This window comes from Centroberyx gerrardi, chromosome 11 (assembly GCF_048128805.1).
Source record: "Centroberyx gerrardi isolate f3 chromosome 11, fCenGer3.hap1.cur.20231027, whole genome shotgun sequence".
Classification (NCBI taxonomy): domain Eukaryota; kingdom Metazoa; phylum Chordata; class Actinopteri; order Beryciformes; family Berycidae; genus Centroberyx; species Centroberyx gerrardi.
The window spans coordinates 30,389,286-30,407,290 of record NC_136007.1 but is presented as its reverse complement, the minus strand read 5'-3'; the positions used below and the strand labels follow the sequence as shown (position 1 = coordinate 30,407,290).

The window sequence follows — 18,005 nt, the reverse complement described above, 5'->3', positions numbered from 1 at the left end:
AGGGGAGATGGCAGACATGACAGTGTGAACAGCAACAGTCTGGTGCTAGACATCGCTTTACACCCATACTGCAATTTACAGTTCAAAGCTCACGGCTGAAAGGAAAATATTTGAAAATGACGTGAAGGATTACCGATACGCGCGGGCGAATACAAAAGGGCGATTTGGCGCTTTTTTTTTTACCCGAGCCTGACAGGTTAGCGACAAAATGGCGGTGATGGCATGTGTGTGGGAAGGTCTCGGCGAGGCGCAGAGCGAGTGTTTTTGCGAGTCTGCTCGGAGAGAAGAATAAAAAGCGAAACCGATGCTATCGTGAATGGGCGAGCCAAAAAATCGAGAGCGCCCGGCGGAGAAGGGAAGGGAGGGTGATGTTTTCAAAACAAGCTCGAGTGAATGCGCATTTACAGTAACGCAGCTACTTACAAAGCAGAAAAAAAAAGGCCGTAAATGAAAAGGGCTGCATTTCACCACAGAGCGGGAAGAGGATTGGGTATAGAAACCGGCAATTTTGCGATGCCTCTTTTGAAGGTTTTCTTCTGTTTGGGGTGGAGTGTTGGGGGGTTTGTGGCGCACTGGCAGCTGAGGCAATCTGGGTCTCAAGCACATCTAAGGTTGGGCAATTAGTTCCAGTGCCACTATTAATGTGCTGAAGGGGCGCTCTCCGCGGGGGGTTGAGGGCTCGGCTCAAAGGGCCTCGGTCCTCGCTGGAAGGAGGGGAGGTGGGGGGGGGGGGGGCAAGCGGGGGGGGGGGGGGGGGGGGGGGGACATGGCCAACAAAGGTGGGGGTCAGGACCTCGGGGCCATGTGAAAGCTGTACCATCTCTACTGACCTCTGAGTGCTTCTGCAGGCCCGGGCCGCGGCACAACTGGCCAGGAGACGGAGGTAGGCCGTTAACAGTGGGGTTTTTTTTTTAGAGCCGAACAATCAGAAAAAAAACAAACGAAATCGCAATATGAACTTCTGAAATATCCAAATCTGCAATTCATTTCTTAAGAGAGAGGAGCGTCCGAACCTTCTGAACAAGATGTTTTAGAGCTGCAGGTAATCTTGGGATCAAGTGCAGTATTGGTGAAAACCTTTCATCATACTCAAACTCAGTAAATCTATTTTTAACAAAATCATTTTTCTTTATTTCTTAAAAAAATCTTAATTCTAAAAAATGTATGACAAGAGCAACGTGGGATGATATGAATCGCAGTTTCAATCGCAATTGCAATATTCTGTCAAATAATCGCAATTTGATTATTTTGGTCAATATTTTTCAGCCCTAGTGTTTTTTATGGTTCGGTATAAAAGACAATGTTGGCTGCAACATCCGAAAAGAGAAAAGAATGGAGGCAAGTGAAGCTTGGGAGACCAAATTATGATTAGACCGATATATCAGCACGATCGGGAAAACAGGAAAACAATCCAGAAAACCTGACATGACATTTGGTTTTCTTCGCACATTTTAGCTCTTCATTCAATTGTTCAATACTGCGTTTTGCAAATGAATTCTTCATTTAAAGCCCTAATGTATCCCAGAGTTTCCCTCCCATTAGTCTGGGTTTCAGTGGAGAGTTTTAGTGTCCCATGATGGTCTAAATGCTGTTTCAGAGGCTTTTCCACCCTGACAAGAACACAATTCTGTGGGAAATGAATACTTCTCAAATTTAAAGATAATGAAAATCGGCGGAAAACATCAGTTATTGCCAGCTTCGGCACAAAAATATCAGCGTCAGCCATATCAGTTGGACCCTAGACCCAACGGCAGCGATGACAGCCACTTTGGACACAAACGGAACCCCATGCGGCATATTCAATCCGCTTCGCCTTACATGACGAACCCGACACCCACATACAGCCCACACCTCTCTCGGGCTTTTGATCTCCTCCGTGAAGACGCCAAGGGTATTTAGAGGACAGAAAGCAAGACAATGAGCAGAGGAAATGTACGTTTCCCTCCACAGCTGCGCTCTCTGATTTTTTTTTTTTTTACTTGTCTCTTTCCAGGTGAAAAATGTCCGTATCAGACGGATGAGCAACGACAGTAGCTGTTGACAAATAGCTGATGCAGAGCGGCGTCTTCTGTCTAGGGCTTCACTTATTTGTATTTTTATTTGTATTTGACACAGGATTTGAGCTGTTTCCTTTGAGAGCCAATCAGGATATTAACTGATTTCCATATTCGGGTATTGTTAACACCTTCCATCTTCATTCTGCGCCATACTGTTGGGGCGAAGGCTTGATTGCAACAAATGCAGTCTTGATCACAAAATTTGCAATCATTTCCCAAATTGTCACCAAACCCTAAAATTCCTTCAATTATGATTTTGTATCGATTATAGTGCTAAATAAAAACGTGGGTAAACTCTGATCTGCTACCACCGATATGAACAAAAAACAATTATATTCTCACAAAAGCGTTACTTTATGCCCGTTTCCCTTCAAAGACCCTATCCTCATATACCTTACATCAGTCTAACACTACTGACTGTGATGTATACCTGGAATTAAACTCAATTCCACCAACAAAAAGGAGGGTAAACTGAGTGTATATCCCTGATGACAGGTATTCTTTTTCACATTCTGGAAAAGGTGTTTGATGAACATCATAAAAGCATCGCCTGGCATGTTGCAGCCGTTGGAAAAACTGTTCCCTTTTCTCTTTTTTCCCTCTGTGATTGGTCAGTGAGCGGTGGAGGTTTTCCAGCCAAATTCAAAAAACCTCTAAACGCTGGCGCTGGCTGCGGCTCGGTGGGGTATTTGGCGGAGGAACTGACCACTAGTGTTTGACAGGACCCCTTTGTGCTCTCTCCGGACAATAGGGGTGAGAGGTGGGGGGTCAAACCAAACTCCTGGACGCCATCCCCGTCCCGCCCCCTCCCCCCTCTTCGTCTGTTAAGTCCACGCCTGGTGACCCTTGACCCTCCGCTGTCATTGTCCACCTAAAAATAATAAAATCTGTTCCGGCAAATGCGTGCCTGAGAGACTGCTGTCCTTGTTGTACGCCTCTGCAGGCTTCTCCCCCCTCTCTGTCCTCGGCTCCTAATATGGAAGGTTGACACTAAGATTATGCCAAGATTATACTGGATTCTTCTGGCAGATGGTGCCGATTCCCCTCCTCATGCTACTGGCCTTTGGCAACTTTCCATTTCTTAATGAAAGCCAACAAACAGGAATTGGGTTGGTAATGGATCTCGCCGGATTAAAGCTAAATAATTGTACTTAAATTCCAACTGCTCGGGTCCGAGTGCAGAGGTGAAAAAATGTTTTTTTTTTACTCTAACCTGCTTTGAGATTATTTTGTGTGCTTTGGGTTTTTGCAGAGAGTGGGGATTAACGCGGAGTATTGGGTGTCACGTGAGAACGAAGATGACCCAACTGCTTGAATGCAAAGCATTAGGTTACAACAAGTTGCACAGTTTGGTTTTTGTGTCATTTTTGGTGGTGGGTGTGTGCGGGTACGTGCGCTTCTTTAGATTCCATAGCGGGTCAAGTTATGTGTCGTCGTTATGTAGGTCACTGAAGCACTTTGGGACAATTGAGGCGAGCTCGCAGTCATTTGTGACGGTGTTGAATTTTCACTTATCCGAGCAACACCCTGGCAACAATAACAACAAAAAAAAAACCTCTCCTATTAAGTTCTTGCATTCTTGCCGTCTCTCTTTGTGGCTTGACAGTAAGGTGCTGCTGGTTCTCGTCCTCGTCACGCAAACTTCTCCTGACAGATTGATTTTATTTGGTAATTCAAAAAAAAAAATCATATAGAAAACAGAAGCGGTAGGCTACTCCTCACACGCAATTAAAAAAAAAAAACTAGCAAGTGGTAACACAATAAAGCACAATAAAGCTTGACAGCTTATTTCCATTGCAATACCTTTCCCTCCCGTGAATCAAACAAAAACAAGAGCAGAAATACATATTGCTGCTGCCGGGTGAAAACCTTGTATGTCTAAGATGTCGACTTTTCAGGAACTACGAAAAACAGCCTTGTGAGTTTGTCTAATTGGTTTTGAATAGGTTTTCATTAATTTTCTCAAACCATAGAGATACAAGGTATTCACCCAATAGCATCGATATCAATACTTGTACCAAGTGACAACTGCAAAAGCTTAAATGCAATACAAAAGGCACTTTAAAAACTCACATCTAAGAGTCACATATGGCCTGACAACCCAGTAGATACAATTTAGTCCTGTCGCATTACACAGGAAAGCCTGCGCGAGTCATCATTCCTTTGCTGATCAATAAAAAAACAGAGTCCGCCTTTTCTCTGTGAAGCAACCCCCCCTTCCTTTTTCCCCCCCAGTGAAGCCCTCCCCCCTCTCCCCCAAACACACACACAAAAGTCAGGTCTGTAACCCCTCCGGCCCCACCCCCAGTGCTCTTTGACCTATGTGGAGGCCTGGCTGAGCAGAAACAGTGGTCGCCCCCCCCCCCCCCCCCCCCGAAGCCCACCACCCCTCACCCCTCCTCCGATGGGGTCCTGTTTCACTCGGCCAATGAAAGGGCCCTACTGTAAATAATGGGGGCCTGGCTGACCCTGGCGTTTATCTGGGCCTGAGACCCCTTGCATCTACCCTACTGTAACAGAGCCTGCCGCTCACAATAGACTCTCTCATGGGTGTTAGACTGCGGCTCTCTACCCCCCTTTACGCCCACTCGGAGTGGGATTAGAAAAAAAAAAAAGGGCCCCTGTCAGGTCCTCCGAGGGGGTCAACCCCCCTTCAACCAGCACCGCCACCCCATCCCACAGACACTTTAGCCTTTGTCCCTATGTGAGACTTGGGAGCAGGGAAGGATAGAGGGAATGGAGGGAGGGGGCTAAACCCTGAGACCAATCACTCTGACAAAAGGCCAGATCAAACTGATGGCTCCTAAACAAAACCAAAGCTAACTTTAGCGGCGAAAGAACTTCTGAATTTCTGTTCGACTTCATTCTGCTAATGTAGTTTTTTTTTTTGTGGTATGGAATAATCAGTTATCACGGGGTTAACACAAGACTGCGTAACGTGTAGTTAAGAGTACTTTTCGTTCTTTGTGGTAACTAGTCACTTAACACAGATTGTCCATTCATGTAGTCCGTTAGTTACTTTTTAATGAGGATGAGGATGTCATGACTATCATTTTTGTTCATTTTTTAAAAAATAAGTCGAAAAATCCCACGGCATCTGATGCAGACAACATGCTGCTGCCGATTGAAAAAACACAATCCAAGTCTGCTTGATCTAAATGACACTGGCTTCCTGTGTTAAGAACAGAGCAACAGTCTTGCATTTCATTTTGAAACAATGATAAACAGCACACTTGGCAGCACAAGTCATGTTACATGTTACAATCATATTGTGTAAGTGGCAAAAATACTCTAACCAGTTACTTTTAATAACTTTGTAACATTGCTCTTTACTTTTAAGGTAAGTAACAGAGTAAAGTCACTTAATACTTTTAAAATGCTACTTTCCCCAACAGTGGGGATAATTGAAGAGGCTCTAGTGACCATGTGGACTTTTGTAAAATAAATTCAGAATAAAATCTATACTTAAGAAAAGAAAGAAAGAAAAGAAAATCACACCCTAAAAATGGAGCTCTCTTCAAATCGTGGGATCTCTTGCTGGCCGAGACCTATATGAAGAAGAAGAAAAAAAACAGCGTGGCATCTAGCACACTCGGTCAGATAGATGCTGTTGATGATGAAACACTTTCGCAGTCCTGTCTGTCAGCGGCGAGCCAGCCTGTGTGTGTGTGTCTGTGTGTGTGTGAAGAGAGTGAGAGAGAGAGAGAGAGGGAGGGAGAGAGACACTAGGAGATAGAGAGGAGGAAGGTTTCAGGTCAGAGGCTAAGTGAAATATATCCCCACTCTGAGGCATGCAAGAGAGAGGATGCAGGAAGCTGAGGGCCAGAGATAAGGGCAGAGACGTGGGCGATAAGCACCCAAACACCTGTTAGGGAAGCTCCAGCTCCTTCGCCTCAGACCAACACTCACAGGAGGCTGGTAATAAAACAGAAGCAGGGCAGGAGGGAGAGAAAAAAAAAAAAAAAAAAGAAACATAAAGACAAGACTGTCAGAAAGAAAAGATGCCGGTAATCCGTGGCTCTTTTCTTTTTCCTCGGAAAGGTGAAAGAGTAAGGGAGGGAAGTGGAGGGAAAAAGGGGGGGGGGGGGGGGTGTCTGGGTGTTTGTGCGAGTATGAGGGGGGACAAAAACCCCCGGTCCTGTTTTACACGATGCTTAATGGCATATGGCGGGAGCCTACAGCATCATTTGTAAGGTCAGCGGCGAGACAGGAGTGGCAGAAATGATGCTGTTTGAGTCATGACATGTCAGAGCCACCCGCTCCAGTGATCAGTCCAGGAAATGGAATGGCTTTTTTTTTTTTTTTTTTACTATCTCGCTCTCGCCTTTTGAGGCCCAGGGACAAACAGACAAACACGAAACAATCTCGAAGCGGTCAAGAGAGACCTTGGAGGAGCTTGACAGCTGGATAGTAAACAAGAAAGAAAGGATTAATATCTGTCCGGTGAGGAATTCACGGGCCGATTATAGTAGAAAAACCATCTGACGCGTCGAATGATGGAGTGTATCGGTTTATCGAATACGTCATCAGTGGCAATCTGGAAATTAATGTATGAATTATGGCTAGATTGATATATCGGCTTGGCGAGACATTCTGCCCGATACTGGCATTTTATTAAAAATCTGATATGGGCCAGTCAGTATCCGATATGATGGATATGATGCAGTTTGATTGATTACATTTATTTTAGAATTTCAGAGACATTTTGATAGACTCCACACAAGTATGCATACATGTTTTATTATTAATATTATTTTTATTATTATTATCATCCTGGGTTTCAATGGAGAGTTTTCTAAATTCTGTTTCAAAGGCTTTCCCAGCTTGACAAGAATACAGTTCTGGGGGGAAACACTGAATCTGTGTCATTTTTGGAATTTGAATACATGAAAATGGTCATATTTAAAGATAATGAATATCAATTCAATCTAAAAATAGCGATATCTGTATCGGCCTTCCAAAACCCGTATCGGTCAAACCTTCAATCTACGTTTCAAAACTGATTCAAATACTCTCATGAACTGTTTTGTACATTTACCTCCAATTATGTACACGTCTATTCTGCAACTTCGTCTTCGTCTCCGCTCGGTCCGAAGGCGAAACATTCCTGCACTACAGGCAGACAAATCTCCCTTCAATTGCATCCAGCCCCCACCTCGCATGTGGCCTCTATGAGGGGGCCGGCCTATCCATCATCAGCTCCCTGCCTCTGGTAATCTCTCTGGGCGTCTTCGGTCAGCAAATACATAAATCAATTATGGTTTTAAGCTTTATGCCATGATTTACCCAACTGATCCCTCCTGGATTACAGCGAGGCTTAAAACGTGTCGGTCGGCGCTAAAGCTCCGAGCCGCCTTGACATTCACTGCACTCTGTGCCACAAGACTCGCCAAGCAGAAAGTCAGATTCCAGAAGAGAAAAGTGTGGCTTAGAAAGCTTTTTTTTCAAAATGGGGTAACAGATAGGCCGCTTTGTGATAACGCCCACTTAGCACCGTGTGCGCTAACCATGGGACCTAAAAATAACACTGCAATGATGTGTTCATCGTATTTTTATAGGATTTTATTCACTGTGAATTAGTCTGCAATCAATCCCTTGTGGTGGTCAATTATTCTAGAATTTTTGTAGTCTAATTTTGTCAAACAAGCGTAGAAGGCACAAGACCAGGGTCTAAAATTAGCTTGTTGACAAACCTGTGAAGGGGGCATGTCTTTTAATTATCTATTAGTCTTATTTTTTTTGTACGACTAATTGTGTCAAGGCATTTCATTTACAGTATAAGGCATGTAATAGGCCTACATGTGTTTTGAAGAAAACCCAAAGAAGCAGATTCAGCGCATTTCAAACCATTATAAAGCTTCACATTTCAAGCAGCCTATTATCCTCAGCAGACCAGCTACCCGTCATCAAAGCACTACTACAAAATCGACTCTTTTTTTCCTCTTGTCCAAACCTTCCTGCTGCTTCCGCTCTCTGGCAGTTTTTCTCTTCCATGCCAATAACCTCATAATTGTCAGCTAGCTAGCATACAGAGAGACGGGCAGATCTGTGCTTTCCAACTTGGGAGCAACCTAAATACATAGAGTCCATCTGATATGATATGGGTACCTATAATGTTAAGTATTTGGACTGGTTTGCACATTCCAGTCATCAACTTCAAAATGTTAGTTTTACTAAAGTTTGCTAATAGCCAGTAAGCTAACAGGCTGTTGAGTAGCTTGGAGTAATGAAGCTGGGGACAGTTGATGGGTATCTGTGTAATCCACATTTGTATGACAAGGTGACATTTTTATGTGATAAAAAAAAATCTTGAATAATTTAGCACTGTGACTACTCTGTATGATCTGACCAAAAAGCTAGCCACTTTCAGCCTAGCACCATTTTTTGCATGCTCTTCTCACTCTGCTGATGTGGCTAAGAGACTGCAGGATTTTCATTAGGTCCTTGCTGAACTACCATGTCTGAAATGCCTGTGGTAGTAATGTAGGTCAGCTTGGCTAGCTAGTAGAAGATCCAGTTCAAGTTCCATGGTTTACTAATCAGGCAAGTTGTGTATTTTTACATTAGATTATTTGATTTTAGGTTCTGCATTCTGTTTGTTGGACGTCTTCACACTTTGTTTAGGATGCAACATTAGTGTAGTAGGCCTGGTTAAGTGTATGCTAGCAGGAACATTAGTTGGTAAGTTGTAGTGGTGAGCTATTATTTGTGATTTTATTTGATTTTTCATTGTTATATTTGACACTCACAGCTGGCAAGCATGTAATTAGCGCTAAGCTAGTATTCACTTGTTGAACAAACATGGCTGCTTTGGGCCCTGGGCGGAGGTGGATTAAAGGTCCACACGGAGCTGCTCTGTCCACAGAGTTTCCTACCTGAGCGCTCCTTTGTGACAGGTGAAGGTGGAGGGAAGGGGGAATTTTTATGACCAGCTTCTTAGCGTGCTGGTATCACTCCATTGGGGCCCCTTGCCAATCTCTGGCAAACCATTCAAGTGGCAACAAAGAGGCTAATTAGAAGCTCTCTCGCTAGAAGCCCGCGGAGGGTTCTGATTTGATACTTCCCAGTGAGGCTAGGGGGCCTCTGAGGTGGTGGCGGTAGCTTTTACACACACACACACACACACACACACACACACACACACGCACACACACACGCACACACAGGACATTTGTGAGCACACTTGGGTTGGCCCTTTGGCTCTAGCACATTTGCTCATTGTGGTCGTCCTCCCCATGGTCTGCCAGGGCGGTAGAATCAGAGAGGGGGAACCGACACATCTTCTTTCATGTGGCGGGGACCCGGAGAGGGGATGCTAATGGGATATCGATGGGATTAGAACCCACAGCGTTCAGGTCCAGGAGAGCAGAGGCAGAGCTCTATGAACTAGAACTAAAACCCACTCAGCTTTAAGGCCAGATCATTCTAATTCAATTGACTGTTTTGGTTTTGGTTTTTTAAATGGGAAAGTTGACAATGATGCATGCGCCTCAATACTGTAACAAAGTCTGCAAGTAAAGTAAGGTCTACTAAGTCTAGTAAAGGTAAAAAAAAAATACATGAAGTGCTATCAGAGCACACCAAAAGATAATTCACCCTGCTGAATTGCACCCAACCTGTGTTAAGAACACAGTGGCAAAACCTCTTCCCCTGCCAACAGTCAAAGCAGCTCCTGGGAGAGATATACATCAGGCAGTTAGGGCCGATAACACATTTGCATGTCACTTGATAACTGGCTGTAATTACTACTCCCCCCCACCCCCACCCCCCCTCCTCCTACCCAACCAACACACACACACACAAACGCACACAAGGCCAATTTCCAGTACAGTATGTTATCCTTATCCCTCCCTCCTGACCACAGAGCCCCCATAGGGACAAAAGATAGGGGCCTCAGTGTGTTCATTTCATAGCGGGCCCCTGCCAGACCACATCAGCGTAGGCCACGTCTGCCGGAGCGCTGTTAGCCACGCAGAGGCAGCTGGTCTCGCCGAGTCAAGCTGGTAACTTCTATTACACAAGCGCCTCCCTCCGCTCTTATCTCAATCAGCCCTGCTGATTAGATCACCTCCCTCCATTGCCATAGCCACTGTCTGGATATTAGATTCCCCCCCCCCCCCCCCCCCTCCCCTCCTCTCTCTCGATGTTTCCCTCCTTCCCTTCCTCCGTCCCCTTACAAAAACACATACATCTCTATTCCCTTTCCAAAAACAGCTTCTCCAGATGTGCTGCGGGGAGGTGACAAGCCACCTGACAACATTGCAAGACCGCCTCACAATGAAATGCCTGAATGGTGATCCAGATCTGTACCCAGGTGTGTGTGTGTGTGTGTGTGTGTGTAGTCCATTCCACATGATGTAGCCCTCTGTGTTAAGTCTTTAATCGATACATCTCCCTATCCTGACAGTGAGGACAGAGCCCAGATCTGAGATCAGAGCGATGGCAGTGTAAATCTTTACGGTTCAACCAGGGCCTTTTAAAGTCTGTCTATAATTGGGCCTCAGCCAGCTGCCTCGGCTGTGGCTATCACCGTGGGCCCGGTCAAACCGCCAGTTCCTCAGGGGCATAAACAAACACTGCACCTCCAATAAAGGCAAAAAAAAGAAAAGGCACCTGTGTGAGGGGGAAAAAAGAGAGAGGATGTGGCACCCAGACTTGAATAAGCCCTCTGCCATTGTCTATGGTTGAGGTATTTCTTGGGGAGAGGTGTCTTATTTTTTTTGAGTGAGGCTTTTTGTGCTATTGGATTATTACGCCAACGTGTACTGTACCTGTGAGTGCGAGCCGGGGAGACTTAGCTCACTGAGTGATTTCAAATGGAGGGTAATCCAGTGCCTTGTAATGGATGCTCTATTGCCGGGTTGCTTTCAAGAAGAAAGAAAATGCCTGGGCCGTTTTAGGTTGGGGACATGAGCTAGCTGCTCTTTCAATATTTCAGACCAAAGGTAATACATTCTGTGCGAGGCTGAGCATGGCTAAGGTGATGAAGCAAACAACTGACAATACCTCAAAACACACACACACACAATTTCCCATTATTTTATCCAGCTTTTTTCAAACTGCAAGCACCTTTTTTTTTTTTACATGAAAGGTAATGGGCAGCGGCTGCAAGGCGGATGGAGAGCGGCCTCTTTGGAAAGGCCCGGCTTCTTTTTAGGCAGCACGTTGGCTGTGTTGTGGAGTATCTGGTAAGTGTTTGACAGTTGGACATCAGTACTGTTTGCTCACAGTCACAGCTACTGTAGCTAGTCATTATGGAAACAAAGTGTGTGCAGCAGCTCTTTTTCCTACAAAAACCCTAACAATGCGTTCACACTGGGAGCAACACGGTCAACAAGTCGCCAGAAGTCCATTCATTTCCCTACTGATGTGATTTTGGGTTCATGAACAACAGTTCTGCCTGATAAGTGCACAATGGATGAGAAGTTGCTTCCAGTTCTCTACAACTTTTATTTGATAGACTGCAGGGATAAACGTCTCAAAAGCGATGCTTGGAGAACGGTTGTGTCTCCAAAGTCCAAAAGAGTTTTTTCTGTTTATTTTCGATTGCTAGCTATGTTAACTCATCAAAACAGTGTAATGCTATGAAAAGCAATACCGAAGGAACAATTTGCCTGTTCAAAACTTTGTAGCTGCAGACCGGTCAGAACACAGCAACCCGTCAACCAAGCTGCTGGAAGTGAGAACACGCGGTTAACGGTGGTTAATGGTTGACGCCGGACAAAGTGGACACCTCTCACCTTGTAGGGAAATAACTTCTATGTCTTCCACTGGCCTCTCCTCGACGAGCAGGGTGCATGCGTGTGTGTGTGTGTGTGCATACACCGTTATCACCTGCGGCAAACGCTATGGGCCGCTATCGGGGCTCAATCTGCTCTTGGTTTACTGAGGAGGAGTGCCAAGGGTTATCTGTCCCACTCTGATATGCACAGATAAGGGCCTCGGCCCGCTGTTTAAACACCAGGGGCCCGGGGTATTAGAGCACCCTCCGTCCCCCTTCACCACAATAGGGAGGAAACGGAGGAGCGAGTCCCGGCTGTTGCTGCTGAGGGAAGCGTGTGTGAGTAATGGACGTGTGTGTCTATGTGTGTGCGTGTGTGTGTGTGTGTAGGTTGATGCGGGGGTGGCATTTCCAAGCACAGCCTGCCTCCCCAAACACTGCCACCAAAAATAAAAATAACACGGGCAAAAAAAAAAGAGAGAGGGGAGGCAGGCAATCATTGACTGGTCTCATTCATGCATCCCCCCCCCCCCCAAACTACCCCCACCCCGGCCGCGATATGAAAACACAAGGTTAAAGCATTGATGGTTATCAGTAATGTTTAACGGCTATATGCTGGAAAAGCTTTCCTCAAAATAGGGCCTTTTTTCACTTATGTGATGTACATTACAGCGAGGGTCAGTCATTTGCATGAGAATGGACGATTAAGTGAAAGAGATAAACCCAAGGCTAGTTCCCTTGAATTGGATGCTGTGTTTGGAATACCAAGCAGTGGAGCTTTTTTTTTTTTTTGCTTTTTTTTCCGCCGCCTCAGAGTTAGCCCCCCCCCCCCCATCATGCATTTATTTTTCCAATAATCATTCACGGCCCTTCCCGCGTTGATTATTTTCTTAGCGCAGGGGTTACTAAAATATTGCTGTAATCCCGTCTCCCCGAAGCCCGCGACAACACTCACCCCGGGCTTCCTTTAAGAAATAAATCTAGGGGCTTGTCAAATGTTGTCGCCGCATGGGAGAGGGGGGTGGGAGGCGGTCGAGGAGAGACAGGGAGACGAGGAGGGGGGGAGAAAAGTTGCTGTGGCGAGATGGAGCTCGCTTAGATTCAGTCAATTGAACCTCGGGCGACTACAAAAACAAGCGCGGTCCTTCATTTACCAATCTCTCACTCATAAATCTAGCAGAGATATCAATACATTTATCTGGAGGGCGACTTCAAGGTAGCCCCCCCCCTCCGCCGCTCACACACACTTATCTCCATCTATGACCCCACCACCAGCATCATTCCTCCATCCCATTACGGACTCCACACACACACACACACACCACTTGTGGAGCTGATATACAATTCATTCAGGCGTTTTTTTTTTCTTCTTTTTTTAGTTTTATGATATAATCCAGGGCACAGAGGAATGAAAGGGAGCAGAGACTAAATTTATACAGGAAGTGAGTACTTTCTGGTGCATTCATTTTAACACACACACACACACACACACACACACCTCACACCGAGGACCTGTGCCACATCTGGAAACAATTACACTCATGTTTGACTTGACCCGCTCGCACCAAGTGAACTCTGCCGACATTTTTTTATGTGTTTGCTGCAGAGGCGGCGGTGACCCTGACACAGCGGCTGTTGGGAAATGATGTGTAATTAGTCACAAGAAACATGACTCCGGCGCGCTGAAATAAAACATCTCTAATCATATCAAAAGGAATGAGCGGCTCGACGGTGTGTGTATGCAGAAAAAAAGGTGCGGACTTGATATTGCTATCAAACGGACGACCCGCATTTGAATGTGCGAGGACACGGGCGTCTGTGAATATCAAACATCGCAGGGTAGCGCACCAGACCTTTTATGTGCGGATGGCAAGGCAGACAGGCGGATGATGCAATGTTTGATTTCTACACTTCAGATGTCTGGAGGCTGACAGGACAGTGCGTACAATATTAAACAGTGTCGTCTTGGAGTATCTACTCGTCTAAATTAACCCATTAGTATTCTACGGGGCAAAGCGGGCAGATCAATGCATGAAACGGTTTGGAAATCTCCTTTGATACAAGATTTCCCAGCTTGAGCGAATTGATGAAATTCCTCTTGAAACACAGGCAACCATTTCACACGCCAGACTTTTCTCAAGACAGAGGCTACTACTACGAGTCTGTCCTTTAACACGTTAGGACTTCATTATTGTATTTTATACAGAGGCTACACTGTATTTTCATTGGTAATACCTGTTTAAGAATAACAGATCTTAAACGGCTAAAAATGGACTTCCACATTTGCTGTTTTTAAAGGCGCATAGTGTCAGTCCATGCGCGAACCCCCTTAATATTCAGCGAATAATGAGCACTTATCGCGAAGGCCACAAAGCTGTATACTTTGAGAAGTCATAAAAACACCACATAATGACTCACTTCACATCAATTCAGTCCTAATAACCTTACAGTACAATCTGTATTTTCATTACAAACCAGACTAAAGAACACTGCTCAATAAGTGTTCAATGTGAGGCGGCACACAAGGACACTTCTCTTTGGCAAAAACAAGCCATTGTGCAATTTTCTGGATTTTCTAAAGACAACACGGAGACAGATTTAACAACTGAGGAGCTTGAATTAAATGAGTCCGGCTCTCAGCCACGCGCACCAATGTATTGGCGGAAGTACGAGTGCATGGGTGGCGGGGTTCAAATCCTCAAGTGAACTTTAACCGCTGTGCATTCCTATTGATTTAAGCAAACATTACAGGCGGAGAAGGTGGCCTTCAAGGCAAGGAGAGGCCGGCAGTCACAAAAAAAACACTCTGACTGTGCAAAATCCCTGAAGCGGTGATGTAAGTACATTCCAAGAAGCGGCTGTATGTCAGTCGGGCTGACACCATTTTGACAGATGCAGAGATATGCCAAGATATAATATGTGCTGTGACAACAAATGTCGAGCACGGGAAAGAAGAGGGATTTTAAAAGGTCTACAGGTTGGTTTCGGCGTTATGAGTCGAGCTTCTGGTCATTATGATTTATTCTTGTAAAATGATCAAAATGACATTTGGACTGTTCTACCCCCCCCCCCCCCCCCCCCCCCCCCCACAACCTTCCCCTGTCCTAGCACTACCCCCTTGTCTCAGGACCCAGGTCCAGCACTCATTTCCTGGGCTGACCGCCTACTCCAATTATAAAGCTAATAAGGGCCCCCCATGAGCCATTAAGGGGAAGTGGAGCCGCTGCATCCACGTTCACGGATAGACCTTGGATTGTGTGTGTGTGTGTGTGTGTGTGTGTGTGTGTGTGTGATACCTGCCGCCCACGTCTCGCAAAGGTGTGACTAATGGTCTTAGACAGTGTTGCGACAGGACTGCTCTGCCAGTCACCCGGACGGGCCTGGAAGCCGTTGGAGAACTGGATCTCTGGGCCTCGGCCGCCAGCCACAGACTACCAGGTTCGTCTCGGTGTAAGGATGTCATTTGTTTATATATTACAGATCTGCTATAGGGGATTATTTGGGGGAGTTGTCATAAAAATGACCGAAATGATTTCTGAATGAGTAGCACGCAACAGCCAGCAGCAAACACAACAACAACTAATTCCGCAAATATTCCATAAACAAAGCTTTGAAAAGATTATTATTTTTATAAAATTCGTTAAGGTTATCTAGGTAAAAAAAAAAGGCAATGCACACCTGGGAAAGCACTATAAGGAAATTCCTGTGCACCATTGCATTCTTACAAGTTAGTTGAAAATATTCAAATTGTAATATTTAAAGGACATTTAAGGAAAACTCCATGTATTCATATCAAACAAAACCACCTAGCAAGCGCACTAGATCTCCCGATGTAATACAACATCCACTCTATTACACCGGTGAACTTAACCGACACTTCCACTCTCACAAACATCAACTGCGCATCATGGAAATTTTCAAAGCGCTTTTGCATAAATGCATAAAAACTAAAGTGATTCGTGAAAAAAGAAAGGCTGCTGAAAGGCTGGAAAGAACTATGAACATCAAGGCCAGCCCAATTAGCAAGCAGCCACTCGAAAGGAAACTTTGCTCAGCTTACCTGTGCTGCTCCACAGCTTCATTATCTGGTAGTTCTGCACCGCAAACATTGCAACGTTCATGCTGGTTCCTGCCGTCCGGTTTCATGCCCACCGCCAGCTCCCCGAGCTTGCTAAAGAACTCTCTCTGGATGAAGCTTTGTGGCAGGAGCCCCCCATAGGCACTGAAGTCCATCGACATGGCCAGGGCCGGGGACATGGGGAGAGAGGAAGCCATGGACGCCGGCATGGACATGATGGCGTCCGCTTTGTGATTGGGCGGTAGGGAGTACAGTGAGGCCAGGTGTTTCTCCGTCATCCCCGCCATGGCTTCCAGCCCCATCTGGCTGATGTCGGCCTGAGGGTCGCCCATGCCTTCGTCGCGGACGTAATGCAGCTCGCGGGCGCTGGTGATCACGCTGCTCCTGGTCGGTGTTCCCGGGCCGTCTCGGTTCCTGTCCTCGCCGCTGCGCTCTCCGTTGCTGGAGGCGCTCGACTCCATGTTCTGAGGGCTGTCGTGGCCGTTGCCGCCCACGTCCACTTGCATCATCTCCGTCTTGATCTCGGTCATCAGGTGGTGGGAGTTTCCGTGGGCGAGTTGCTCACTCGCAAAGCTCTGCTGGAGCAGAGACTGGCCGATGCTCATCAGGCTGTCCACGGCAGCTTTGGTGGGACTCAGGGTGGAGAGGCCAAAGGAGGTGGAGACTGAGGGACTCTGGTCCACCATGCCGGCCAAGGTGGAGGCTTGCTGGGTACCCAGATAGGGACTCTCCATGGAATGCTTCTTGGAGTTCTTGCCTCCGCTGCGGCCCTTGCGCTCATCCTCCTCCTCTGTGCTCCCGTCATTAACGCTGACCTCCACATCGTTCTCATCCGAGGACTGGATGGTTTCCAGGATCTTCAGGCATTGCTCTTCCAAGTACTCGATCTCCAGGATCTCCGCTGCGTACAGCAGGTCATCTAAGTCCTCAACCTTGGCCTGGAGCGTGGCAGTGTAGGCATACTCCAAAATCTGCTGGAAGGTCTTTGGTGAAAGAAAGTCCAGGGTGTAATGCTGGCTGCTGCGGTGGAAGAGGATCTCGAACATTTTGCTGGTGCAGGCCAGCACAGTCCGGTGAGCGTGGAACTCCTGGCTGTCGACCATGATGACCACGTCGCACAGAGTCCCAGCCAGACGCATCTGGTTGGCCTTGTGCAGGAGGGCGGTGGGGTGGTTGGGGTTCTGGAGCTGGATCATACCCATTTTAGTTAAATCCATTATGTCGATGCAATCCACGAGGCCGACTCATGAGGCTCGCCTTCCCCGTTCAGCAGTGTATTTAGCTATCTTTGTAAACAAGATGAAATCTATCTGGAAGAAACAGAGACAAAAAAAAATCAACACGGGTAAATTCTGATACAGCAGGGAAAATGCTGAGTAAATCTATCAGTCTTTACATTTTGAATTCCAACAACTGCAAACCTCAATCTTTTACAAAAATGAATGAAAAGAACCTGTATTCATCAATTTTGTTCTATCTTAATGATACAATGCATAAAAAGTAAATCACAATTTCCAAATTGTCAGCATTCAACTGACAGTAAGGAAGATTATTAATGAAAATCTGAAAATAAAAATGTAATTCACATGCCAATTAATTCGTTTAAAATACACCAACAATATATTTGTAAATAGCAATACCAGGGTAAAGTCATAAGTCTTTCAAATTGCATATCTCCTGCAAGAACAGTAAGAATTTCATGCAGTGGCATCATACTTAAAATGAGTGGAGTGTTTAGCTTTCTGAGGGGAGACCATTTTTGAAGAGACCAACAGGCTCACCATGCATACAAAAACGCACTGACCATGCTCTACAACATATTGCCTAGGCCTATAAAAAAGAAAAAAAGATAGTCACTTTTATCTTCATTTGTTTATCTGATGTGCATAGACACTGTTAAGCAAAGTGTGGATCGTGGTTTACACTGTTGCATGGCTCACAAAGGGCATCAACAGCCTTTCTGAAATGAAATGGCATCTTACTCAGTATTCCCATCACAGACAGGAGCAGAGAGCGGCGGCCAGAAATGGTTGGAGAGGAGGACGGAGCAAAAGCACACAACACTGCAGCACCAAAAAACACCGCTTTGCACTCATTCACAAATGACAAATATCATTGATTGGCTCCATCACTTCTTATGCAACTTAAC

The 18,005-nt window shown here is 45.8% G+C and overlaps 1 protein-coding gene across 2 annotated transcripts in view; it reads right to left on the bottom strand.

Moving 5' to 3' along the window:
- zbtb16a (zinc finger and BTB domain containing 16a) overlaps window positions 1-17,073 on the bottom strand; it is a 136,675-nt gene extending 119,602 nt beyond the window's left edge. For both annotated transcript variants that reach the window (XM_071926969.2, XM_071926970.2), the window contains exon 1: window positions 15,839-17,073. In XM_071926969.2, the coding sequence (XP_071783070.1) occupies window positions 15,839-17,073 (1,235 nt within the window). The remainder of the gene's footprint in view (window positions 1-15,838) is intronic.
- Window positions 17,074-18,005: the final 932 nt, after the last annotated feature.